Source organism: Macaca nemestrina, chromosome 9 (assembly GCF_043159975.1).
Source record: "Macaca nemestrina isolate mMacNem1 chromosome 9, mMacNem.hap1, whole genome shotgun sequence".
Lineage (NCBI taxonomy): Eukaryota > Metazoa > Chordata > Mammalia > Primates > Cercopithecidae > Macaca > Macaca nemestrina.
In genome coordinates, this window is record NC_092133.1 from 64,181,199 (window position 1) to 64,208,702 (window position 27,504).

General features: G+C 37.9%; 1 protein-coding gene across 11 annotated transcripts in view; it reads right to left on the bottom strand.

The window, feature by feature from the left end:
* The window catches only part of LOC105466126 (HECT and RLD domain containing E3 ubiquitin protein ligase 4), a 153,895-nt gene that overhangs the window by 51,480 nt on the left and 74,911 nt on the right, over positions 1 to 27,504 (bottom strand). For all 11 annotated transcript variants that reach the window (XM_071069628.1, XM_011715102.2, XM_011715103.2 and 8 more), the window contains 6 exons: positions 23,633 to 23,709; positions 23,230 to 23,354; positions 22,154 to 22,213; positions 21,915 to 22,026; positions 21,215 to 21,404; positions 19,674 to 19,846 (listed from right to left, as the gene is read on the bottom strand). In XM_071069628.1, the coding sequence (XP_070925729.1) occupies positions 19,674 to 19,846; positions 21,215 to 21,404; positions 21,915 to 22,026; positions 22,154 to 22,213; positions 23,230 to 23,354; positions 23,633 to 23,709 (737 nt within the window). The remainder of the gene's footprint in view (positions 1 to 19,673; positions 19,847 to 21,214; positions 21,405 to 21,914; positions 22,027 to 22,153; positions 22,214 to 23,229; positions 23,355 to 23,632; positions 23,710 to 27,504) is intronic.

Sequence of the window (27,504 nt, forward strand, 5' to 3'; positions counted from 1 at the left end):
AGGGGCACATTTCATAACAATAAAAGGATTAATTCACCAAGAAGTCACAACAATCCAAAATAGCAGACCTTGAAAATAAATGAAAGAGAAATCAACAGAACCACCATCATAGTTGGAGATGTTTAACACTGCTCTCATTAACTGATAGAAAAAAATAGACAAAACCAGAAAAAAATAGACAAAACCAGCAAGTATAGATGATCTGAACAATTTAAACCAACTTGCACTCACTGTCATAGAACACTTCACCTAACAATTGTACATGAAATGTTCACTAAGATAGACCAAATCCTGGACCATACAGTAAGTCTTCATACATTTAAAAGAATCCAAAGTATACAACATACGTTCTTTGTCCACAATGCAATTAAACTAAAATCAGTAATAGAAGATTTGGAAAATCCTAGAATACTGGCAATTAAACAAAACACTTGTAAATTACTGAAAACTTTTCTTGAACCTGTAAGAGAGCTAAAGCTACAAGATAACTAAGTAGCCTGAATCCAAGGATCAACAAATGCTTACAAAAGGTAATAAGGTGCCAGAAATGGCTCATTTGTGGCAGGCAGCAAGAGGAAACTACTATTGTCATACAAGCAGAAGTAATATGCTAAAATTTTAAGGATCACTTCAAGCTGAGTGTGGGGTAGCTTGATAGTATGAAACCCAGCAGAGTCCCAGGCAACTGGCACTCACAGCCTCTTGCCCATAGACTGCCACTGGGTGCCCATGAAAACAACTGGAAACAAGGCAGAGGGGAAAAAAAAGGAAACAAGGCAGAAGATCAAGAGCCTCTCTCAATGGTACAAGGAATTAGCTGCCATGTGAGAAAGGAACAAAGGCCCGCCACCCTGTCCAGATCCTTCCTTCACACAGAGCAAAGGCCTTCAGCCACTGAGGAAGGGGAAGCAAACCCACGTCTCGTTGCTGAGGGAGGGAAAAACCTTCAATTCCTGGGAGGAAAGGTGACAAGAACAGTCCTAGGCTCAGAATCTTATATCAGTAGGACCAGAGGTCTGCAATTGCTGGGGGAGGGAGCAGAAACTGCCACACAAAAAGATCCAAAGCAGTTTGGTTGCCACAGGGAAAAGGGGAGGGAATTCTGACAAAGTTCCATGCGAGGTCCACGCACACATAATTTACCTAAAACCAAGGCTATGCTGTAACAACCAAGAACCATTTCTGTTCCCTCTCCTCTACCAATCTTGAAAGGACTGAGTAACAAGCAACACCAGTTTACAACTGACAAGAGGAAAGAGTGAGAAGAAAATCCCTCTAAGGAGTAGGCATGCAAAGTGGGGCACAAACATTCACAAAAACCATTTGACACTCCACTTCCACCCTAAACACACTGTACTACAGGCCTCAAATTCCTCCAGTGTTAGAGGCCTCAAATTCCTCTAGCATTAGAGGCCTGTAGTGTAATGAAGGTATTTATAACAAATTAAAAATTCAATCCCAGCGTAACCTCTGACTAAATAAACTCAAATCCTTACACTAATACCAGACAGGAGAGGTGTACCAATTTATAAGCTTTAAACCTACTGATTTCAGTTTCTTACTATTTTATAGATAACCCAAAATTATGAGACATAGCAAAAACCAACTGAACGGGCTGGGAGTGGTGGCTCATGCCTGTAATCCCAGCACTCTGGGAGGTGAAGGCAGGCAGATCACCTGAAGTCAGGAGTTGAAGACCAACCTGGCCAATGTGGCAAAACCCTGTCTCTACAAAAAATACAAAAATTAGCTGGCTGCGGTGGCACATGCCTATAATCCCAGCAACCTGGAAGGCTAAAGTACAAGAATCACTTGAACCCAGGATGTGGAGGTTGCAGTGAGCTGAGATTGCACCACTGCACTCCAGCCTGTGTGACAGAGCAAGACTCTGTCTCAAAAAAAAATTATTAAACTGAACAAAACAAAACAAAAAAGTGTCTAGAGACAAAGCAATCAACAGAGTCAGATTCAGAGAAGACCCAAATGTTGGAGCTAGGAAACAGGGGCTTTAGGAAATATTTTTAACTTAAAAGTAAAAACACACAAAAATTTGTGGGATGCTAATAAATCCAGGCATAAAAGAAAGAAAATCTATAGCATTAAATGATCATATTAGAAATAAAGGTTAAATCAATGATCAAAGTTTCTGCTTTAAGACTCTAGAAAAAAAAAGATCATATTAAGCACAAATCAAGCAGAAGGAAGGAAATGAAGAGAAATCAATGAAAGAGAAAACAGAAAAACACTAGAGAAGAAATTAAAAGCAATTGGGTTATCTGAAAAGATAATAATGAATAAACCTACAGTCAGACTGACCAAGAAAAAGAGATGACACAAATTACCACTATCAGGAATTAAAGAAGAAACATGATTACATACATATCTTGGTAAAACTGACTCATGAAGAACTAGAAAACCTGAAATGTCCTGTATTTATTTTTTAAATTTAATAGGAAATTAAAAATTTTCCCAAAAGAAAACTCCAGGGCTAAAATGGTTTCACTGATGAATTATATCAAACATTTAATAAAGAAGTAATACCAATCTTAACCAAACTTTTTCAGAAAATAAAGAAGGATCATTTCTTAATTCATTTAATGAAGCCAGAATAAACTTGATACCAAAAGCTGACAGCAATATGAGAAATAAAAATTACAGATCAATATCCCTCATGAACACAGATATAAAACCCTCAATAAAATATTAACAAATTAAATCCAATAATACATATAAAGTATAATATACATATAACACCAAGTAAAGTTGATCCCAAGAATGCAAGGTTGGTTTAACATCCAACTATCAATGAATTTCACAATATTTCTGAAAAAAAAGGAGAAAAAATATCATCTGTTCATCTCAACAGATGGAAACAACACCTGATAAAATTCAACATCCATTTATAATAAACACTCTCAGCAAATGAGAAATGGAAGAAAATTTCTTCAAACAGATAAAACCCATCTCACCGCCCCCTACCCCCCACCCCCCACCCCCTGACATTCAACATTATACTTACTGTTAAGATACTGAATGCTTTCTTTCTAAGATTAGGAACTAGGCAAGAATGACCACCATAACCACTTATATTCAACATTGTACTGGAATTCTTAGTTAATAAAATATGCCAAGAAAATAACATGATTGTATATATTAAAAAAGCCAAATGAATCAATCTATAAGAGAATTACCAGAACTAAGAATTTATCAAGATCACAGGGTAAAAGGCCAACACTCAAAACTCAATTTATTTTCTGTAGGCCAGGTACATGGCTCATGCCTGTAATCCCAGCACTTTGGGAGGCCGAGGCAGGCAGATCACCAGAGGTCAGGTGTTTGAGGCCAGCCTGGCCAACATGGTGAAACCCCGTCTCTACTAAAAATGTTAAGAATTAGCTGGGCGTGGTGGTGGGCACCTGTAATCCCAGCTACTTGGGAGGCTGAGGCAGGATGATCATTTGAATCCAGGAGGCAGAGGTTGCAGTGGGCCAATATCTCACCATTGTACTCCAGCCCAGGTGACAGGAGTGAAGCTCTGTCTCAAAGAAGAAGAAGAAAAAAAAAGGCTGGGCGGTGGCCCACGCTGCTAATCACAGCACTGTGGGAGGCTGAGGTGGGCAGATCACCTGAGGTTGGGAGTTCGAGACCAGCCTGACCAACATGGAAAAACCTCATCTCTACTAATAATACAAAATTAGCCAGGCATGGTGGTGCATGCCAGTAATCCCAGCTACTCGGGAGGCTGAGACAGGAGAATCGCTTGAATCCGGGAGGCGGAGATTGTAGTGAGCCGAGATCACGCCTGCACTCCAGCCTGGGCAAAAAGAGTGAAACTCTGTCTCAAAAAAAAAAAAAAAAAAAAAAAAAAAAAAAAAAAAAAAAAAAAGAAGAATTTCTCTGTACTAGCAACAAATAATTGGAAAATAAAATTTTTAAAAATCATTTACAATAGCATCAAAAACATAAAACATTTAGGAATATATTTTTGAGAAAGAACGAATAAAATTTTTAAAAGAATATGCAAAACCCTTGAAAACTACAAAGCACTGCTGAGAGAAACTGAAGAGTCATTCACTATGTTCACGAATCAGAAAGGAGTAGCAAGACTCAACAATCGCAAAAAACAAAATTTGACTGGACTCTAGTTATTTAAAAAGCAGTAATATAAACAACATTTTTGCTATAAATGAGGAAATCTGAAATATGAATGCACAGATAGATGATATTATAGAATTATAGTTAACTTCCTTAAGAGAAATAATGCTACTGCTGTTACACAGAAAAATGCCTATATTCTTAAGAGATGAAATATGAAGTATTAAAGGATGATATCTACATTTTTCTTTCGAATGATTCATGAAAAAAGAATACACACACAACATATATAAAGCAAATGTGACAGTATGTTAACAACTGCTGAATCTAGAATGGAGGGCACACAGGTTTTAATTATATTTGTTTTCAATGTTTCTGTAGGTTTGAAGATACTGCAAACAAAAATCAAAAAGGAAAGTGAATGGAAAAGATTAAAAAAAAAAAAGGTTTGAAGGAGAACATTCTAGGCAGAGAACAGCATCAGCTAAGGAAACAAAATCTGCATGTAACTGCCCCCAGCTAAACTGCTAAAGAGAATGAGAGGCACGGGGAGCAAAACTGGATTCAACATGCAGTTGGGAAATAAGCTGACCTCAATCCTCTCTAGGTTAGCCAACCTCAGCCAAGGCTCAGGCTAAAACAAGGCCAATCCTGTAGGAAATAGAATGCGCATCATTGCATGCCAATGAGTTCTGGCATGTTTTGTTACAGAATGTTACTGTGGCAAAAGCTGATACATGGAGAAATAAGGTTTTAGATTTTAAAAGTAACAGAATCAGTTGTATTTTATGAATAATATTCTGCTGAGTGAGGTATAGTTAAGAATAAGTAGAGAGGCTGGCAGTAGGATTAGGAGATTGCTAAAAGATTTAAAGTCTCTAAATAAGAATGCAGAGGTCATGGCAGCTAATGGATATGGAAAACAAGAGAAGAGTCAAAGACAACTTCAATATTTCAACCCTGGATAAGAGTAATTTTAAAAATTACCATACACAGGCTGGGCACGGTGGCTCACGCCTGTGATCCCAGAACTTTGGGAGGCCAAGGTGGGTGGATCACGAGGTCAAGAGATCGAGGCCATCCTGGCCAATATGGTGAAACCCCGTCTCTACTAAAAACAGAAAAATTAGCTAGGTGTGGTGGTATGTGCCTGTAGTCCCAGCTACTCGGGAGGCTGAGGCAGAAGAATCGCTTGAACCCAGGAGGCAGAGGTTGCGGTGAGCCGAGACTGTGCCACTGCACACTAGCCTGGCGACAGAGAGAGACTCCGTCTCAAAAAAAAAACTACTGTACACACACACACACACACACACACACACACACACACAGAGTGAGGAAAACAAGACAAACCTTTCTTAGTTGAAAGTAATGGCAGGACTGTCAAGTCACTCAAGAGAAACATTTGCCTCAAAGACATAACTGACAGTAATTTTCCTTAAAGGAGACAACTAAAGCTGTGGGTGAGGGAGAGGTAGAAAGTAAAACAAAAGGAGCCAAATGCAGACCCTACGGAGATGTTGCACTTAAGAGAAGAAAAACCACCAAAGAAACAAATAAAGTTGATCTAACATTTACAAACTAAACAAAACTAGCTAACTTTCCATTGAAGAATAACAAAAGTAACTATATAATTTGTGAACAATCACATATACATTAAAACTAAGCAATATCTGAAAGGGAACAAAATGAATCACTCAGTAACTATATAAATCTAACCAGACAATGCTGGTGTCCAAATAGGTACTCAATAAATATGAGATGGATGGATGGACAAATAAAACTTAAGAGATATTGCCTATAGTTCTTACTTCTAATGGCACTTTAAAAGGATTGGTCTATATCTGTTGCATTTTCAGTGAGATGTATTATGCTTATTGTTAATTTTTAGTAAAAATAATGGTTTATATAATTTTCATGTTTTAATGGTTTATATAATTTTCATGTTTTCCGAACTTTTGCCCTGAAGTATTCCTAATAGAAAAAGAGAACAAACACATATATAACACCATTACCCTACCTCCTTCCATGGAAGGGGGTAGAGGACTGTCAGGTCTTCAGTATGCATTATCAAGAAGGGAAGCTAAAATGTTCACTATAATTCAGACTCTACCTTAAAATTCACTCAAATTTGGCTGGGCGCGGTGGCTCATGCCTGTAATCCTAGCACTTTGGGAGCCGAGGTGGGTGGATCATGAGGTCAGGAGTTCGAGACCAGCCTGGCCAAGATGGTGAAACCCCGTCTCTACTAAAAATACAAAAATTAGCCGGGCATGGTGGCACATGCCTGTAGTCTCAGCTACTTGGGAGGCTGAGGCAAGAGAATCGCTTGAACCCGGGAGGCAGAGGTTACGGTGAGCCAAGATCATGCCATTGCACTCCAGCCTGGGCGACAAGAGCGAAACTCTGTCTTAAAAAAAAAAAAAAAAATTCAAATTTTATGTTCCAATAATAAAATTATAAAAGCTATCATTAAAGTAGACTTCACATATATTATCTCATTTAAACAGTCCTATGAAATGTATAGTATTATTATGATCATACAGATGAGTATACTAAGGCTTAGCATTTAAGAAAGTAACCAAGGTCACATAAGTAACAGAGCCAGAAATATAACACATGCCTAAGACGCTTGCATTCTTTTTTTTTTTTTTTTTTTTTTTTTTTGACAGAGTCTTGCTCTGTCGCCACCTCCCAGGTTCAAGCAAGTCTCCTGCCTCCTAAGTAGCTGGGATTACAGGTGCCCATCACCATGCCCAGCTAATTTTTTGTACTTTTGTGGAGACGGGATTTCACCATATTGGTCAGGCTGGTCTGGAATTCCTGACCTCAGGTGATCCACCCACCTCAGACTCCCAAAGTGCTGGGATTACAGGTGTGAGCCATTGCGCCCAGCAACACATGCATTTTTGACTCACTATATGACTGTCCAATTTGCTTGATCCTGTGGCTTAGCACTGAAGGTACAAATAATCCAATTTAAGAAGCATACATTTAATAATACTGCTTTTATTTCCACAGTTGATATTTTTATCTCCTCTAATTATTGACAAAAGCACTTTCAGTTCTTTTTTTCTCCCACTGTTTTGATTGCTTTATATCTGTGGCCAGGATACTCATTTGGGAGAAACTGACCAGAGTTGTACTACTATTACTAGCCTTCAAACAAAACAAAGACACCAAGTTTATATATGGAGACCAAAATCTTCATCCTAGAAGGGGTTGTCAAACTACAACCTGTGGGTCAAATGCTACCCGTTGTGTTTTTTTTTTAAGTAAATTTTGCTGGAAAGCAGCCACTCCCATCCATTTACATGCTATCCACAGTGGAGCTGAGAGTTGACTAGTTGCAACAAAAACTGTATGGCTCACAAAGCATAAAATATTTACTATACGGTCCTTTACAGAAAAAGTTTGCAGGTCCTACCCTGAAGTCTTTAGTATTGTGCTTTAATCAATTGAAATAATTAGTCAAACTCTTTCTACTAAAAAAAGAAAATACACAGGATAGTTATACAAAAAAACACAATGGCTTTCCCCTCTCCAATATTTATGTTTATACATATACAAACTAATTTTTAATCACATTGGATTCTAAAATTTAGTGCCTCTTGCAGAAAATGATTCACATCCCACTGACCTCTGATATATATTTTTGTTTATCTTACTTAAAATGTAAAAGTGAAGCCACAGTTTCGATTCCTAAAAGCAAACAGGGGGAAGAGGTGAAGCAATATGGCAAAATGGAAAGCTCCACCGATCGTCCGAGCTTCATGGACACCAATTTAACAACTATCTACACAAAAAAAGCATCTTCCTGAGAACCAAACATCAGGTGAGCACTCACAGTACCTGGTTTCGACTTCATGTTGCTGAAAAAAGAGATATAAAAAGATATAAAAAAGTCTTGAATCACCAACATCACCCCTCTCCCAGCCCCTGGCAGTGGCAGTGTGGTGCAGAGAGCATTTCTGTGCGTGAGGGAGAGAAAGAATGCAGCAATTGTGAGGCAGTGAGCTTAACATTGCTCTGTTATAGCAGAAAGTAAAACGGGATCAAATTTAGCTGACTCCTGTCCGCAGAGGGAGCATTAAAATCCAGCCCTAGCCAGAGGGGAATTGTGGATCCCAGTGGTCAAAATGTGACTTCCTGCAAGCTTCACCATGGCAGGCTAAAGTGCTCTGGGGCCCTCAATAAACTTCAAACATAGTGCAGGCCACAAGGACTGCAACTACTAGGTGAGTCCTAGTGCAGAACTGGGCCCAGAGCCAGTGAACTGGGGAGGTGTGCGACCTACTGAGACACCAGCTAGGGCTGTTAAGGGACTGTTGGCATTACCCCTCCTTTAACCCAAAGCTGCACAGCTTGGGGCTCCAAAAGAGATCCTCTCCTTCTGCTTGTGGAGAGAAGACGGGAGGGAAGAGTGGGGAGAACTTTGTCTTACATCTTGGATACCAGCTCAGCCACAGCTGGATAGGGCACCAGTCAGAGTTGTGAAGACTGCTTTCCAGGTCGTAGCTCCTGGACAACATTTCTAGATACACAATGGCCCAGAAGGGAACCCACTGCCTCGAAAAGACTCAGTCCTGACAGCTTTCATTATTCTGTTAACTGAAGAGCCCTTGGGGCCCTGAATAATCAGCAGCAATACCCAGGTACTATGTACAAAGGCCTTGGGTGAGCCTGAAACTTCCTGGCTTCAGGTGAGACTCAGCACATTCCCCATCATGGCAGCTATGGGGCAAGACTCATGCTTGAGAAAAGTGGAGGAAAAGTAAAGGGGACTTTGTCTTGCACCTTAGGTACCAGCTCTGACGTAGGAGGGTGAACCAATTCCAGAAGCTGGTTCTTAGATGGCATTTCTGGACCTGTGCTGGGCCAGAGGGTAAGTCCCATGCCAGGCAGCATTCACCACAAGCTGACTAAAGAGCCCTTAAGGACCAGGAGTGGTGGCTCACGCCTGTAATCCCAGCACTTTGGGAGGTCAAGGCTGGCATATTACCTGAGGTCAGGAGTTCAAGACCAGCCTGGCCAACATGGAGAAACACTGTCTCCACAAAAAATACAAAAATTAGCCAGCACAGTGTCACACGCAGCTACTGGGGAGGCTGAGGTGGGAGGACTGCTTGAGCCTGGGAGGTAGAGAGTGCAGTGAGCTGAGATTGTGCCACTGCACTCCAGCCTGGGCAACAGAGCCAGACCTTGTCTCAAAAAAGCCCTTAGGGCTGGGCGTGGTGGCTCACACTTTAATCCCAGCAAATTTGGGAGGCCAAGGCAGGCGGATCCTTGAGGTCAGGAGTTTGAGACCAGCCTGGCCAACATGATGAAACCCTGTCTCTACTAAAAATACAAAAATTAGCCAGGCATAGTGGTGCAGGACTGTAGTCCCAGCTACTCAGGAGGCTGAGGCAGGAGAATCACTTGAACCCAGGAGATGGAGGAGCTGAGACTGCATCACTGCACTCCAGCCTGGGCGACAGGAGACTCAGTCTCAAAACAAAAACAAACAAACAAACAAACAAAAAAAAGCCGTTGGGCCTCAAGGAAACATTGGCAGTATTCTGGCAGTACTCCCCACAGGCCGCTGGTGACAGTGGCCAAGGGGAGGTCCGGGGGTGTTCCTCTGCCTTTGCAAAGGGGAGGGATGAGTGGGAAGGACTGTTTTGTGGTTTGAGTGCCAGCTCAGCTGCAGTACAATAGAACACCAGGTAGACTTCTAAGGATTTTCACTCTAGTCCCTGGCTCCCAGACAGAACCTCTGGAGTCACCAAGGGCCTAGGGAAACTATCTGCCCTGAAGGGAAGGACACAGGGCAGGCTGGCTTTGCCACCTGGTGATTGTAGAGTGCAGCACCTTGAGTGAAGATAGTCAGTAGCCAGGAAGTGGTTATAGCAGGCCTTGGGTGAGACCCAGTGCACTGCTGGCTTCAGATCTGACCCAGTGTAGCCCCACTGGTTGTAGCACGGCCATAGGGGTGCTTGTGTCACTCCTCCCAAAGCTCCAGGTGCCTTAGAACAAACAAAGTTTGTTTTGGAAAAAGTAAGCAAAGAGAAAGAACAACAGTCTTTGCCTGGTAATTCAGAGAATTCTTCCAGATCTTGTCCAAGACCATCGTAGTACCTTTATGACGAGTCTGTCAGAACCACAGAGTTACTGGGTGTAGGGTGCCAACTAAAGCAGATACAGCTTCTAAGCGATGACAACATCCAGGTCCTTCTGAATATCTGGAAAGCCTTTCCAAGAAGCACGAATACACACAAGTCCAAACTGTGAAGACTACAATAAATATGTAACTCTTTAATGCCCAAACAGAGAGGAACATCTGTTAAGTTATCAAGACCATCCAGGAAAACATGACCTCACCAAATGAACAAAATAAAAATAAGGCACCAAAGACAAATCTTGGAGAAACAGAAACACGTGACCTTTCAGACAGGGAATTCTAAATAGCTATTTTGAGGAAACTCAAAGAAATTCAAGATAATACAAAGAAAGAATTCTACCAGATAAATTTAACGAAGAGATTGAAACGATTTAAAAGAATGAAGCAATAATTCTGGAGCTGAAAAATGCAACTGACATACCAAAGAATGTCTCAGAGTCTTTTAATAGCAGAATTGATCAAACAGAAGAAAGAATTAGTGAGCTGAGGAGACAAAAGAAAAATGAATAAAAAACAGTAAGGCATGCAAGGCATGCCTTCAGAACTTAGAAAAAAGACCCGAAAGGGCAAATCTAAGTTACTGGACTTAAAGAGGAGATTGAGAAAGAGATGGGGTGGAAAGTTTATTCAAAGGGATAATGGCAGAGAATTTCCCAAACGTAGAAAAAGATACCAATATCCAAGTGTAAGATTGTAGAACACCAAGCAGACTTAATTCAAATAAGACTCTTTGAAGATACTTAATAATCAAACTTTCAAAGGTCAATGATAAACCAAGGATCCTGAAAACAGTAAGAGAAAAAAAACAAATAACATACAATGGAGTGCCAATATGCTGGCAGCAGACTTCTCAGTGCAAACTTTATAGGCCAGGAGAGAATGGCATGACATATTTAAAGTACTGAAGGAAAAATTTATCCAGTAAAATTATCCTTCAAACATGAAGGATAAATACTTTTTTTTGAGATGGAGTTTCACTCTGATTGCCCAGGCTGGAGTGCAATGGTGCGATCTCGGCTCACCACAAACTTCGCCTCCGGAATAGTAATCAAAACAGCATGATACTGGCATGATTCTCCTGTCTCAGCCTCTCAAGTAGCTGGGATTACAGGCATGCGCCACCGTGCCTGGCTAATTTTGTATTTTTAGTAAAGATGGGGTTTCTCCACGTTGGTCAGGCTGGTCTCGATCTCCTGACCTCAGGTGATCCACCCACCTCAGCCTCCCAAAGTGCTGGGATTGTAGCGGTGAGCCACCACGCCCCACCCTGAAAGACAAATACTTTCCTAGACAAACAAAAGCTAAGGAATTTTATCAACACTAGACCTGTGGAACAAGAAATGCTAAATGGAGGTCTTCAATCTGAAAGAAAAAAACATTAATGGGCAATAACAAGATCGTCTGAAGGTATAAAACTCAATAGTAAACAGAAAAATACAGAATATTACAACACTGTAAATATGGTGTGTAAACTACTCTTAAGTAGAAAGACTAAATGGTTAACCAATCAAAAATAACAACTACAACAACTTTTCAAAACATAGTGTAAGATATAAACAGAAACAATTTTTAAAAAGTTAAAAAGCAGGGGTACAAAGTTAAGGTGTAGAGTTTTCATTAGTCTTCTTTTTGCTTATTTGTTTACACAAACAGTGTTAAGTTGTTATCAACTTAAAATAATGGGTTATAAGATAGTATCTGCAAGCCTCATGGTAACCTGAAACCAAAAGCATACAACGAATACACAAAAAATAAAAAGCAAAAATGAAATCATATCACAAGAGAAAAATCACTTTCACTAAAAACAAAACAGCAAGAAAAAAAAGAAGGAAGAGAAAACTGCAAAACAACCAGAAAATGAATAACAAAATAGCAGGAGTATGTCCTTACTTATCAATAACATTGGATGTAAATGAACTAAACTCAAGAATCAAAAGACATACAGCTGCATGAATAGAAAAATAAGACCAAATGATCTGTTGCCTACAAGAAACACACTTCACTTATAAAGACACACAGACTGAAAACAAAGGGATGGAAAAAGATATCCCATGCCAATGTTAACCAAAAGGGCAGGAGTAGCTACCATATCAGAGAAAACAGATTACAAAACAAAAGTATAAGAAGAGACGAAGAAGGTCACTATATGATGATAAAGGGGTCAACTCAGCAAGAGGATATAATAATTGTAAATATATATGCACCCAACACTGGAGCACCTAGACATACAAAGCAAACGTTATTAGACTTAAAGAGAGAAATAGACCTCAGTACAGTAATAGCTGGAGACTTCAACACTACACTTGCAACACTGGACAGAGATGTACCGGACAGAAAACCAACAAAGAAACATCAGACTTAATCTGCACTACAGACCAAATGGACCAAACACATACTTACAGAACATTTCATCCAATGGCTGCAGAATAAACATTGTTCTTAGCACACGGATCACTCTCAAAGACAGATGATATGTTATGTCATAAAACAAGTCTTGAACCATTCAAAAAAACTGAAACAGGCCAGGTGCAGTGGTTCATACCGGGTAATCCTAGCACATTGGGAGGCCAAGGCAGGTAGATTACTTGAGGCCAGGAGTTCAAACCCAGCCCGGTCAACATGGCGAAACCCTGTCTCTACTAAAAATACAAAAAATAGCCTGGCGTGGCCTGTAATCCCAGCTACTTGGGAGGCTGAGACATGAGAATCACTTGAACCTGGGGGGTGGAGGATGCAGTGAGCCAAGATCAGGCCACTGTACTCCAGCCTAGGCAACAGAGTGAAACTCCATCTTGAAAAAAAAAAAAAGAAAAGAAAAACTATGAAAGAAATTGAAGAGGACACAAAAAAATAGAAAGATATTCCATGTTCAATATTGTTAAAATGTCCATACCACCTGCAGCAATCTATAGATTCACTGCAATCCCTATCAAAATACCAATGACATTGATCACAGAAATAGAAAACACAATCCTAACATTTACACAGAACCACAAAAGACCCAGAATAGTCAAAGTTATCTTAAGCAAAAAACAAAACTGGGAGGAATCATATTACCTGACTTCAAATTATAGTGCAAAGGTATAGTAATCAAAACAGCATGGTACTGGCATGAAAACAGACACATAAACCAATGGAACAGAATAGAGAACCTAGAAACAAATCTACACACCTAAAGTGAACTCATTTTTGACAAAAGAACCAAGAACATACACTGGAGAAAAGACAGTCTCTTCAATAAATGGTGCTGGGAAAACTGAATATCTGTATAAAGAAGAATCAAACTAGACCCCTATCTTACTATATACAAATCAAATCAAAATGATTAACGACTTAAATCTAAGACCTCAAACTATGAAACTACTATAAGAAAACATTAGGGGAAACTCTCCAGGACACTGGTCTCAGCAAAAATTTCTTGAGTAATATGCCACTAGCACATGCAACCAAAGCAAAAGTGGACAAATGGGATTACATTAAATTAAAAAACTTCTACACAGTAAAGCAAATAGTCAACAAACAGAATGCGAGAAAATATTTGCAAACTAATCATCTGACAAGGATTAATAACCATAATATATAAGGAGCTGCAACAATTCTATAGAAAAAAATGTAATAATCCAATTTAAAAAATGGACAAAAGACTTGAATAGACATTCCTCAAAAGAAGATATAAAATACTAAACAGGTGGCCTGGTGCAGTGGCTCATGCCTGTAATCCCAGCATTTTGGGAGGCTGAGGAGGGTGGATCACCTGAGCTCAGGAGTTCGAGACCAGCCTGGGCAACAGAGTGAAACCCTATCTCTACTAAAACACAAAAAATTAGCTGGGTGTGGTGGCATGAGCCTGTAGTCCCAGCTACTTGGGAGGCTGAGGCAGGAGAATTGCTTGAACCCAGGAAGTGGAGGTTGCAGTGAGTTAAAAAACAAACAAACAAACAAAAAACGGGCATATGAAAAGGTGCTCAACACCACTGATCACCAGAGAAATGCAAATCAAAACTACAGTAAGATATCTCACCCCAGTTAAAATGGCTTTTATCCAAAAGACAGGCAATAATAACAAATGCTGGCAAGGATGTGGACTAAAGGAAACCATCATACATTGTTGGTGAGAATGTAAATTAGTACAACCATTACGGAGAACAATTTGGAGGTTCCTCAAAAACCTAACAATAGAGCTACCACGTGATCCAGCAATCCCACTGCTGAGGACCTACCCAAAATAAAGGAAAACAGTATATCATAGAGATATTTGCACTACCAGATTTATTGCTACACTGTTCATAACTGCCAAGATTTGGAAGCAATCTAAGTGTCCATCAATAGATGAATGAATAAGGCTGGGCACAGTGGCTCATGCCTGTAACCCCAGCACTTTGGGATGCCAAGGTGGGCAGATCATGAGGTCAGGAGATCGAGACCATCCTGGCCAACATGGTGAAACCCCGTCTCTACTAAAAATACAAAAATTAACCGGGTGTGGTGGTATATGCCTGTAATCCCAGCTACTCGGGAGGCTGAAGCAGGAGAATTGCTTGAACCTGGGAGATGGAGGTTGCAGTGAGCCGAGATTGTGCCACTGCACTCTAGCCTGGTGACAGAGCGAGATTCCATCTCAAAAAAAAAAAAAAAAAAAAAAAAAGAAGAATAAAGAAAATGTGGTATTTATACACAATGGAGTACTATCTTGGCCAGGCTTGGTGGCTCACACCCGTAATCCCAGCACTTTGGGAGGCTGAGGCAGGTGGATCATTTGAGGCCAGGAGTTCGAGACCAGCCTGGCCAACATGGTGAAACCCCATCTCTACTAAAAATACAAAAAATTAGCCAGTTGTGGTGGCAGATACCTGTAGTCCCAGCTACTCAGGAGGCTGAGGCAGAGAACTGCTTGAACCTGAGAGGTAGAGGCTACAGTGAGCTGAGATCACGCCACTGTACTCCAGCCTGGGTGACAGAGCAAGACTCCATCTCAAAAAAAAAAAAAAAAAAAAAAAAATGACATTCCTGTCATGTGCAACAATATGGACAAAACTGGAGGACATTATTTAAGTGAAATAAGCCAGGCACAGAGATAAATATCGCATGTTCTCACTTATTTGTAGGATGTAAAAATCAAAACAATTTATCTAATGGAGACATAGAGAAGAAGAATGGTTGCCAGAAGTGGGAAGGGTAGTGGGGAGGCAGGGGCATGGGTGAGGTTGGGATGGCTAATAGATAAAAAAAACAAAACAAAACAAACAAACAACAACAACAACAACAACAAAAGAATGAATAAGACCTAGATTTTTCTTTTTTTGCGACAGAGTCTCACTCTATTGCCCAGGCTGGAGTGCAGTGGCGTGATTTCGACTCACTGCAACCTCCACCTCCTGGGTTCAAGCAATTCTCCTGCCTCAGCCTTCTGAATAGCTGCTATTACAGACAAGTGCCATCACGCTCAGGTAATTCTTGTAAGTTTTAGTAGAGATGGTGTTTCGCCATATTGACCAGGTTGGTCTTGAACTCCTGACCTCAAGTGATCCACTGGCCTCGGCCTCCCAAAGTGCTGAGGTTACAGGTGTGAACCACCACACCTGGCCAAACCTAGGATTTGATAGCACATCTCATGTACCCCATAAAGATATACCTACTATGTACCCACAAAAATTAAGAATTAAAGAAAAATTAAAGAAACGCAACCAGTGTTTGTAGTTTGTGTATCTTGCTGATACGATATATAAGTTTTTGAAAATAAATGTTAATGTTAGAATAAAAATAATTTATTTGCATGGTAGGTAAGGTTCAACAAGCCATCATTTTCTCTAGGAAGTCTTTCTTAGTCCTTCATAGTTACATGCCCTTCCAAGTGTTCTCATAGCACTCTGCATTTTCCCTAATCTAGTACTTACCATGCTGTAACATAAAGACCAAAAAGTTTATACAATCTCTCAACACTGTAAGCTCAACAAGGGCAGAAATCACGTCTTTTCTTTATCACGACATCCCTAATATCTAATATAATAATAAGCACATAGTAGGCACTCAATATTTGCAAAATGAATTTTAAAAAGAAGTCACATGGTAGAAGTTCAAAACAACTTATATGTTTAGGATTATTGCCTAAATGTACAAAATAAAATCTATGTAAGTTTGATTATAACACTTATTTCACATTTTAATTAAAGTTTAGTATTCTTGCTTTAAAACCTCAGTTCGAGGGTGGTTATAGTGAGTATGTTTTATCTGTTTGGTTTTATTTAAGGGTTCTGCATAAAATAGTTTGAAAATCACTGATTTAGATCAGCACAAATATGTAGCAACTAGGCTAGACAGACCAAGTAAGGCTTCTCTTTTGGCATACCAGCATGTCTATAATGTTTATAAGTGGAACTCAGAAACTACTAAATAACCCAATTATTTGCCAGTAAACTCATTTAGCTGACAATACATCCATTCCTGACAGCAGGTACCAAAGGTATTTTCTTATGATGCCATTTGGAGAACTGAAAACGATTTTTAATTCAAAAACTTTCCAAAGGACATGACATATGGGAGGAACAAGTGCATCCATAAATCCTGAAATGAATAGGGAACACAAAGTCCAGTTCTCTAGTTCATAATTATGCTCCAGGGTTAGAGAAAGAAGAATACTGAGGAAATTCCCCTTAATTCTTAACCACAGAGCAGAGGGAAGGAATATAGGGAGCTGTCAGATACAAGGTGTCTTTGAATAAACAAGTTTTGATAGTAATAGCTTTCTTGAATGATACAAATGAATCGTCCCTCATAGTTCGTATCTACAGATACCTATTTATGGCAGAGTAGGATGAAGCAAAGTTTCCTCTAAGGCATAGAAGAAAGATAATTCACTGCTCTAAAGCCTCCCAAAAAGAGATGCTTAAGAAAGTCATACCAGTATCATACTGCTTTTGACTAAGTAACTACTGCAAACAAGAACTCAATTTCCTCCTAACCCAATACTTTCAAGTCAAAAGTAGTGGTTTTCCATCCAAATGGTGGTGGTAACAAAATCACTGTCTTATGAATATATAATAACTTACGTATACTGTATTATTAATTTTTTTGAGACAGAGTCTCACTCTTTCACCCAGGCTGGAGTGCAGTGGTGTGATCTCAGTTCACTGCAACCTCCACCTCCTGGGTTCAAGCGATTCTCTTGCTTCAGCCTCCTGGGTAGTTGGAATTACAGGCACGCACCACAATACCCCGCTAATTTTTTTTGTATTTTTAGTAGAGACAGGGTTTCACCATGTTGGCCAGATTGGTCTCGAACTCCTGATCTCAAGTGATCTGCCTGCCTCACCACCAAAAGCGTTGGGATTACAGACGTGAGCCATCATGCCCAGCCCATATTGTATAACTTAAACAATACATAAATCTTGGAAAACTATCAGGGCTGGTATTTCAATCCTTAGAGATAATTCTTCATTTGCATATGGGATAAAGAAAAAGACTTCTTCAAAATCACAGTGGTAGGAAGCAACACAGAGGGGTTAGAAATATGGTCTTTTTGATTCCTAGTCCAGCACCTATAACATACTACATGTGATCTAGAATATGAACTTCTAGCTCTAGGAGCATAAAATAAAATCAAACCCCCTTCTAAACAGATTATACTACTATATCTGCTAATATAAGAACACTAGTAACAGCAGGGACTTTGTAGAAGATTTGTATTTGTATTTCAACTCTACTACTTACTTTGATGTGGACATTCATTTTTCCAGTCTACGAAAAGGAGCAAAATACCAACTATATAGGGTTTTAAAAGTTAAATATATCTAAAGAGTATTCACATGAACTACAGACAAAGGAGGTTCTAGTCCTACCTGTGGTTAGCAAGCAATAAATGTTATTTTCCCTTCTCCTTCAACTAACAAGATGTGAAGATTCTAGTATTTAGAAGGAGTCCATCAAAAAGGTCTCTGAAGATGAAACTCTATCAAGTTCTTCCTTAGTTGAGACTGAAGTTACTGAGCTAGGCAGGTAATTTAACTTGCTGAAGCCTGCCTGTAGTTTGAAAGAAAAAATGTTCAATTTCCTCCCCTTTTCTTCCCCTTCCATTTTCTCGAGGTAAAAGACACAGCTAAGGAAAAAAAGTACTTTTTAAAGGGGGGAATAAAGATAAGCAGATAATGAAAGCACAGAATGAGTAATTATTTGGTAATAGGGTCCAGCTGAAAAGGAATTGTTCACCAAAGTAGTAGGACAAAGTCCAGATAAAAGAAACAATCTAATTAATCTCTCGAATCCTCGGCAAAAAGGACACAGAAAGGTAGAGACCCATCTTATGAAGTTAGAGAATCTTCTTAATAACTGTTTACTGCAGACCTGGACCCTGATATGCTAAAAGAAAGCCTTGTTCTGGGTAAAGGCAAACGTAAGAATGACCTGTTTCCCTAGGAAATATATGGCTATGATTTCGTCAATCAAAATGAGGAGAAATGAGTTGTTTTTCTAGGAATCTTGGACACACTAAATACAAAAGAAAAAAGTAAGTCCAGAAAGTTAAGTATTTGAGAAAAACACCCAGGAGCTTCACTAAAATAGGAAAATAAATGGTCAGTAAAGGTTCTTTCTTAGAAAAAGAACAGATGGATTATCTCCTTTATCCCTTTATTATTTACCTTAGTACTAGGCAAGAGGGTCTAAAAATGCAAAGAAGCTGTTAAGGACAAGAAACTAAAGATTAAAGGTTCATGTGGGTTTTTTAGTCATTCCATAGGTCAGAAACATATGCTTCTCCCTTAGGTCATGTCTCATCTAAATAGCAACTTGAGAAAACCAAATGGCATAACAGAGATATACCTACCAACTGTCAGGGATGAAATCCATCTTTAATGAAACAGCTCAGAGTCTACTTCTTCATATAACTTTGAACTGCTACAAGTGTAAAGGGTACTATTTCTTACACTGGGAAGAAGGGCAGGGAAGAATAATAGGCAAATTAATGAATTACATATGTTTCCAATTTTAAATTAGTCATTTGTTTCAAATGTTCTACTTTAATTGAGGTCATTAGTACCCTATAGCAAAAGAACACAAGTTTAAATGTTCATAATCACAACTAGGACCCAATCTCTTTCATAGGATAACCACCTATAGCTAACAAAAACCATACAATGCAAACTAACAGATTATATTCTTCATATGGAAATACAAGGAGAATTCTAACTCATTAGTATGTTATTATTCTGCCCAACTATGGATAAGTTACCTATACATGCCTAACAAAGTCAGATAAGACCAGAGCTCCAAAGGACAGGTTTATTACTTCTTTTAAGAGAAAGTATAGATAACATTTCCAAATTTCTATAATATACATTGTTTTTGCCAATAATGTTAAAATGAACATTACCAATCTGTTAATAGGAATGGGGAAAGAGGAAAATAAAGGAACAATTGGACATACCCTATGCAGTATTTCTAAAACCTTTAATGCAGTATGAAGAAAACTGTTGAAAATTCTTCTTTCAGAAGGGGGAATACCGATCTTGTAGAGTTTCAAAAGATGTACCACAACTTCCTTAAAAAGTTCTACTATCTTGAGGAACAGTGGAGGTTCAAGTACTGACCACCAGTTTTCTGTTATTAAAAAGTGAACATGCAAATAAAATGAATTTTTTAAAAAATCACAATTTTCAAAATCATACTGACTTTTTTTCTGAAGCAGTAGTTGTTAACCCTTAGAATATCCCAGAAAGAGCATATAACACAATATCTTAGGTAACATTTCTAAGGTTTATAAACCCCCCCGACCAAGTTAAACAATCTTGTCCTAAAAGCTCTCAAAAGCAAAAATAAAGTATGAAAGTCTTGTTGAATTTATATTCTTGGTTTCCTAAATTATAAAACTCACCACTATACCTAATATTAAAACCCATTATTTAAAAATGTTTTGCAAATTACAATTTCAATTTTTAAACAAAACATCCTTTAAATTGTATTGCTCTAATACTAAGGATCTTTCTAAGTTTTATCTTTCAATTTAATATATGGTTGAAATATTGTGAACCACTACCTTTAAAATGCAAGGTACTCCTGAAGATCAAATACAGAAGCTGAACAATGTAAAGTGTAACATATGGGTCCTTCCCCACATTCACTATTTGTAGTTACTAAGTACAAACACTTCAATCCTATGAAGCAGGCAGAAAGAATACAAAAACTTCTGACAACAGGAAAGCAATACTCGTAAGTCCCTGCTTGACTCTTTTTCCCTCAGATTCCCATATTCTACCCCTGGCTCGCTGCTTCCTCCATTTACCCTCAGCCTTAAAGTTCTTGTACTGATATTATTACTTCTATATATCTTAGCTCCACATATCTAATAAATACCATTAGCAAGAAAAGCACTGTGTTAACTGTAGCAAAAAAATTATAAGGGCCAGGAGACAGAGATAAAATCTAGACAATTAGAAAAATTAAAGTGAGAAAACTTTAGGCCAAAAAACCAGAGCGGTAAGAGACAGAAGTGCAAGATCAGATGAGCAATATAGTCCAGTCTATAGGCAGAAAAATAAAATCAAATATCATGAAATTAGCAAGTGAAGGAAACATAAGATAAAGGGCTTATATCAAAGTTCCAAGATTTAAAGATTTAAAGCCCATGTTTGTTCAGTTTTAATTGTTCCTCCTCCTTTACTTCTTTAATAGCAAAATTATACTAAAGGCGATGAGGGAAAGGAATACAGGTAACAGTTTTTAACTTTCCTAATACTGTCTCTGCTGTTATGTTTGATTAAACTTCTATATCTAACATGTTTTTCTTTCAAAAACTGCAACAACTAGAATCAAATGACTAGACAAAAGCAAGAAAAGGAAAAACAGGTTCATTTTTCCCTTAAGACAGTGTCAAATAAGCAGGGCAGCAGAATTGCAAATGGCAAAATAACTTATGAGCATTATTTAAAGACAAAAGGTTTCAAAAGAAAAAAATATTAGAATTCTTACCAAGTACTTTCAGTGGTGCCTTTTCTAGGTTCACAAGAGCTGTACCAAAGGGAATTGCTATTGTTGTAAAATTGTTGGAATCACTCATCAGGGGACATTCTGGTAGAGTAAGATAAAACCTCAATGCTTCAACATCAGGTAAGGAGCTAGTCAGTTTAGGAATAAGATTCTTTTCCAAACTAGCTGCCACCTATATTTTGACAAAAAGTAAAACCTACTTCATTTAAAATGAATACACTTTCACAGAAAAAAAAAAAAAAAAGGAAGGCAGGAAGAAAAGAAAGAAAAGGAAAATTTTGCACTACAGCAAACATGAAATGGTGAAGAAGAAAAAAGAAAGACAACATCTTACAGTGAATATACTTTGGAGCACAATGAAAAGTAATGCTTAAGCATTGCTTGGAGAATTTTAAAAACCATGTGTACAAGTCTCAATTTAAACTCTCTACCTCTATAACTATACACAAACTTAAGCAACATGGTAATATTAAGTAATTCAGGGTCTGCTTCAAACATCTGAAAAGATTTATAGATCTTTGACAGCTAAATTACAAATGCTTTAAAATAAAATTTTATTTTAAAAGCACATCATAAGAGTCTGTGAAACTGCAAAGTAAATTAGGCTATAAACGTATAACATAAAACAAAACAAAAAAAATCAACAGATAATACTGTAAATATAATACTTTAAAAAACAGACCTGCTGAGATATCTGCGGATGATCAGGTTGTATAAGTTTGTGGAATAAAAGCCTAGCAGCATTCATATCAACCCCTGAAAATCTGGTACCTGTTCTATAGTGATCATCATTGCTAAAAAAAAAAGAAAAGAAATTTAAAAAAAAGAATAAAAATTTAAAATTATTTCATTTTTTAATTTGATATACTATTTAAGACAATAAATTTGAGAATTCCAGCATATTAAAGAATTGCCACTTACCTAACAGCTAAAAAACTTCCATTTAGGCAACCAGAGGAAGAAAATGTTCCATCTATCTCACTGAAAAATTAAAAAAAAAATTTTTTTTAATCACAGAATTAGAAATTTGTTTACCCTTTCTTAAAAAAGAATTAAAATGAAAAATCTAATATTTAATGCTACAGAGCACTCCTCTAACACCGAATTAGATGAATCGGAATTACATAAATTGCTAAAGAGTGATAAAATGATACTTGATAAAGGTAATACTGTTTATGCTAGACTTTCTCAAATATTACTTTCATCCATTTATCAAACAAATGTTATCTGCTTTAAAACATGGAATTTTAAAAATTAAGTGTTTATGTTCATGTAAAAAGTTTTTAATTTTAAAAAATATTACACACTTTATATTGGCAGTGAGCCTAATCTGGGATATCTTTGGGATTTTCAGAAAAATTATAGTTTTGGAAAACAATCTAGAAAAACAAAACAGCTTTTCAAATACAACCCATCATCCCAAATACCAACAAAAAACAAGTAACAACATCTTAAGTGATATTAGACAAGTTAACAAAATATTCAAGGAAGAAATAATATTCAAGTCTTCCAGAAAGTATAAAAGTTAAGATAGTGACCATTGTGAAACTAGAAGGAACACATTTCAAGGCCAATCCTAAAATGGCTACATTAAATATTTTACGTTATCATTTAACATATCTCTATGTACATGAAAGAACTACAACTTATACATATTTATTTAAGATCTTTAAAAATATGCATGGATTTTTTTTTTTTGGAGACAAGTTCTCACTTTGTTGCCCAGGTTACAGTGCAATGGTGTTAATCTCAGCTCACTGCACCCTCAACCTCTTGGGCTCAGGTGATCCTCCCACCTCAGCCTCCCAAGTAGCTGAGACCACAGGTGTGCACCACCATGCTCAGTTAATTGTACTTTTTTGTAGAGACAAGGTTTTGCCATGTTGCCCAGGCTGGTCTCCAATTCCTGGGCTCAGGCAATCTGCCTGCCTCAGCCTTCCAAAGTGCTGGGATTACAGGCAGGAGCCACCGTGCCTGACCCAAAATGCTTTTCTTACTTGGCTATCTCCACAGGAAACCTTCCAGAAGGATAGCTCAGCCATTTCTGAATTAGAACTTCATTCACTGTCCAGATCTGCTTTGTAGGATCGGGACATCTGAAGTCATCTGGTGGCCCACAGTTCTAAATTTTCAAATAAGATTAGTCAGAGGGAGGAGATATATATAACTCAAAAACCAAGAAATTCCTACTATACATTTGTTTTTAAAACAGAATTAAATCTCTACTGAACACCTGAAACAAAAACCTGTCAAATAGATCAGAAAAAATTTATTCTTAGACTTGACAGGAAAAAAACTAAGGCAATTACTTTGTAACATATAAAGACCATTAATAATGGGTTTTTTTAATTTGTCAAAATTATTGGAGCTAAGTAATTATTTACATGACTATATTATTACCTGGGGATTAGAGTAATGTGAAAAGCTTTGATCTCCCCCTGAGAAAATTCTTTTTACACAGAAATATTCTTCAGAATCTGTAATAAAAATGTAAAAAATTAAAAGCCAAGATTTATACAACATATTTCAGAGCATCAATATGCCATTAGATTTTCACATAATCATCTTATTTAATAAGGCCTCCCATTCGTGGACTTCATGGTATAAAATGACTTGAAATATTCTGACTGCTATGGGGATAAGACTGACCAAATGATGAACATTAAACAATCCCATAAGCATAAGCAGCATTTGGTGAAGCTTACAAGCCTTTCTTCTGCTTTGCACCAAGAAAGAAAAAAAAGAGTTTTCTAATCTGCATCTCAGTATATTTCAGTTTAAACCAAAGATGATTAAAAAAAAAAAAAAAAAAGAATGAAAGCTATAAAAGATAGCCATAAGGAAATAAAAATTAAGAATATTTATTCTTGGCGAGGCACAGTGGCTCACGTCTGTAATCCCAGCACTTTGGGAGGCTGAGGCAGGAGGATCATTTGAGGTCAGGAATTCGAGGCCAGCCTGGCCAATATAGTGAAACCCCATCTCTACTAAAAATACAAAAATTAGCCAAGCATGGTGGTGTGTGCCTGTAATCCCAGCTACTTGGGAGACTGAGACAGGAGAATCGCTTGAACCTAGGAGGTGGAGGTTGCAGTTAGCTGACATTGCCCCACTGCACTCCAGCCTGGGTCAGAGAGTAAGACTCCATCTTTAAAAAAAAAAAAAAATTTATTTTTGAACTGGGCTACAGTGGCACGTGCCTGTAGTCCCAGCTACTTGGGAAGGTGAGGCAGGAGGATGGCTTGAGCCCAGTTCAAAGCTGCAGTATGCTATGACTGCATCTGTGAATAGTCACTGCACTCCAGCAAGGGCAACATAGCAAGACCAATCTCTTAAAAAAAAAATTATTCTTAAAAAGAAACAAACAAAAATACAAAAATTAAAACTTCTAGAGTAAATACTCCATAATGCAAAACTACTTTTTTTTTCAATATAGGTGTACAAGGTAATACATACAGCTCATACAGCTCTTTGTTGGCAGCTATTTGTCAGTAAAAACCAAATTAGGCCCCAAAGTGTATACATTAATACGCACATTTATTAGGAATAAGGAAAGGGCAACAAAGTTTCTTTTGAAAAAGATATTCCAGGCCTCCTCCTTCTTCTTTTCTTCTGCTCCCCAAACTGGAAAGAGTATCTATTACCAAAAATATTGCTGGGCTAGTTCACAGTCTATCTCTGTTAACCTACTCCCATCCCTTAGTTGACTAATTCTTCACCTTGTATTATTTGTGACCATGGCTGCTATAGAATTATCCATTCTTTTCAAGGAAATGACCATATGTTAATTTCCTTGATTATTCCCTACAACCAAGCACAATGTTTTATTTGTAAAAGAAATCAGTAAATACCTGTCCATACAAATATACAATTTTTATCTAGGTTATACCAAAAATGAGCTTCAGAGTTTAGAACGATAATTTCATAATTACTATCAAATTTTCTGGAAGTTACAAGAATGCCCTAAGGCCAAAACAACTTTTAAGAATAAAAGGGTAAATCTCTATTAAATAAGCCAATTGTTCAACCTAAAATCTTTTTTCTACATAATTCTCACAAATCTACATGGAATTGCTCATTTCCTCAAAAGATTTAGCAGGATGTTATTTATTTACTCTTAAAAGGCAACTGCCCTCTATAAACAATTCCCTACAGGATGGTTGACTAATCTACAATACATGAATGGGTTTCTGGAGGCTGAGTTAGGTACCAAAAGTTAAGTTTCCTTAATTTCCTTTTTAAATTTTATTTATTTATTTATTTATTTATTTATGAGACGGAGTTTCACTCTTGTCCCCCAGGCTGGAGTGCAGTGACGCGATCTCGGTTCACTGCAACCTCCACCTCCCAAGTTCAAGCGATTCTCCCACCTCAGCCTCCCAATTAGCTGGGATTACAGGCATGGGCCACCACATCTGGCTAATTCTGTATTTTTGGTAGAGACGGGGTTTCTCCATGTTGGTCAGGCTGGTCTTGAACTCGTGACCTCAGGTGATCCGCCCACCTCGGCCTCCCAAAGTGCTGGGATTACAGGCGTGAGCCACTGCACCTGGTCTTATTTTTATTTTTTGAGACAGGTCTCACTCTGTTGCCCAGGTTGGAGTGCAGAGGCATAATCTCGGCTTACTGCAACCTCAGCCTCCTGAGTAGCTGAGATTACAGGCACCCACCACCACACCTAATTTTTGTATTTAGCAGAGACGGGGTTTCACCATTTTGGCCTGGCTGGTCCCGAACTCCTGACCTCAAGTGATCTGCCCACCTCAGCCTCCCAAAGTGCTGGGATTACAGGTGTGGGCCACTGCGTCCTACCCTTAATTTCCTTTTAATCACTACTCAAAAAAGTTTGAGAAACCTAGTCATTTGTCCTATACAACTTTATGCAGACTGGATTTTGCTGACTTTATCTTTGTGATTTCTCCTAACATTTGGCTTGGTCTTCTGTTCTGCAAATTGGTGGTTCAATCTAGATAGGTTTAAATCACCATTTGATCATTTCAGTAAAACTACTACATGGAGGCAGGAGAGTAGTTCCATCAGGAAACACATAATTCCTTTGAGAAGAATTTTCACTGAGTTCTTTTTTATGGTGGTAGCAAGCAGGCACTGATGCTCATTGCTTAGAGAATTCATTCATTGTAGGTTGAAAAATGATGTGTTAGCACTACTTCATGTTGTAGCTGAAGCATTAGTTTCTCCCTATCTATTATATAGTTACCTTATAACAGGAAAGAAAGGATTAATACTTGATCTTTTACAATTATTTAATATCCTCCTACTTTTCAAATTTGCATATCTTTGATACTAAAGAGGGTAATAATTTTTGCATGTTTCTTAGTAATATAAATTTCTTCTTTTAGGAAATTCTACTTCCTTTATTTTATTTGTTTGTCTTACTTATCTATTAGATGTCTTTTTTTTTCATTAATATGTATGAGCACTTTAGATATTCAGGATATTAACCTTAGGTTGTAATTGTTACAAATATTTTTTTCCAAATAATTATTTGCTTAATTTTGACTCACAGAGCATTTACTTTTCCATTTAAACAAATTTATCTAATTCTTTATAACTCTCATAGTATACATGCTGAGAAAGGCTTTTCCCATCCTCAACTCATATTTTCTTGTCTTAAGAAGCTTTTACTCTTTAATTCATTTATAGTTTATCTTAGTGCATATTGTGACATTAGGATCTAAACTGACCTTTTTGTCCCCAATTTTCAAGTGTCAAGCAATTTTCCCCCCTTATCTAAAGAATAGTGATGACTTGTTTCAATGTGTATGAATAGGCATCATATCTTCTACCTGTAATACATACTCTAAACAATTTTGCCACTTTTTCTCTATCTGAAAGTGTCCTTAAAATTCCTCTCTGCTGGGCACAGTAGCTCATACCTATAATCCCAGCACTTTGGGAAGCCAAGGTAGGAGGATCACTTGAGCCCAGGAGTTCACAACCAGCCTGGACAACATGGCAAGACCTCGTCTCTACAAAAAGAAAATTAAAAACTAGTTAGGCGTGGTGGCGCATGCCTGTAGTCTGAGTCCAAGAGGTCGAGAGTGGAGTGAGCTGTGATCACATTGCTGTAATCCAGCCTGGACAGCTTTCTTCTTCTTCTTTACAAAATACATTGTCAGGGAAATTTTGAAGACCTTGAAATAGAACCCCCTACCCCACAAAAAACAGAGTGTTGATTAGTGCACTGTTTAGGATTATCTCCACCTTTCACTGTCTTTGAGCTATTTACAATTCTGTAAATTGTACTTCTA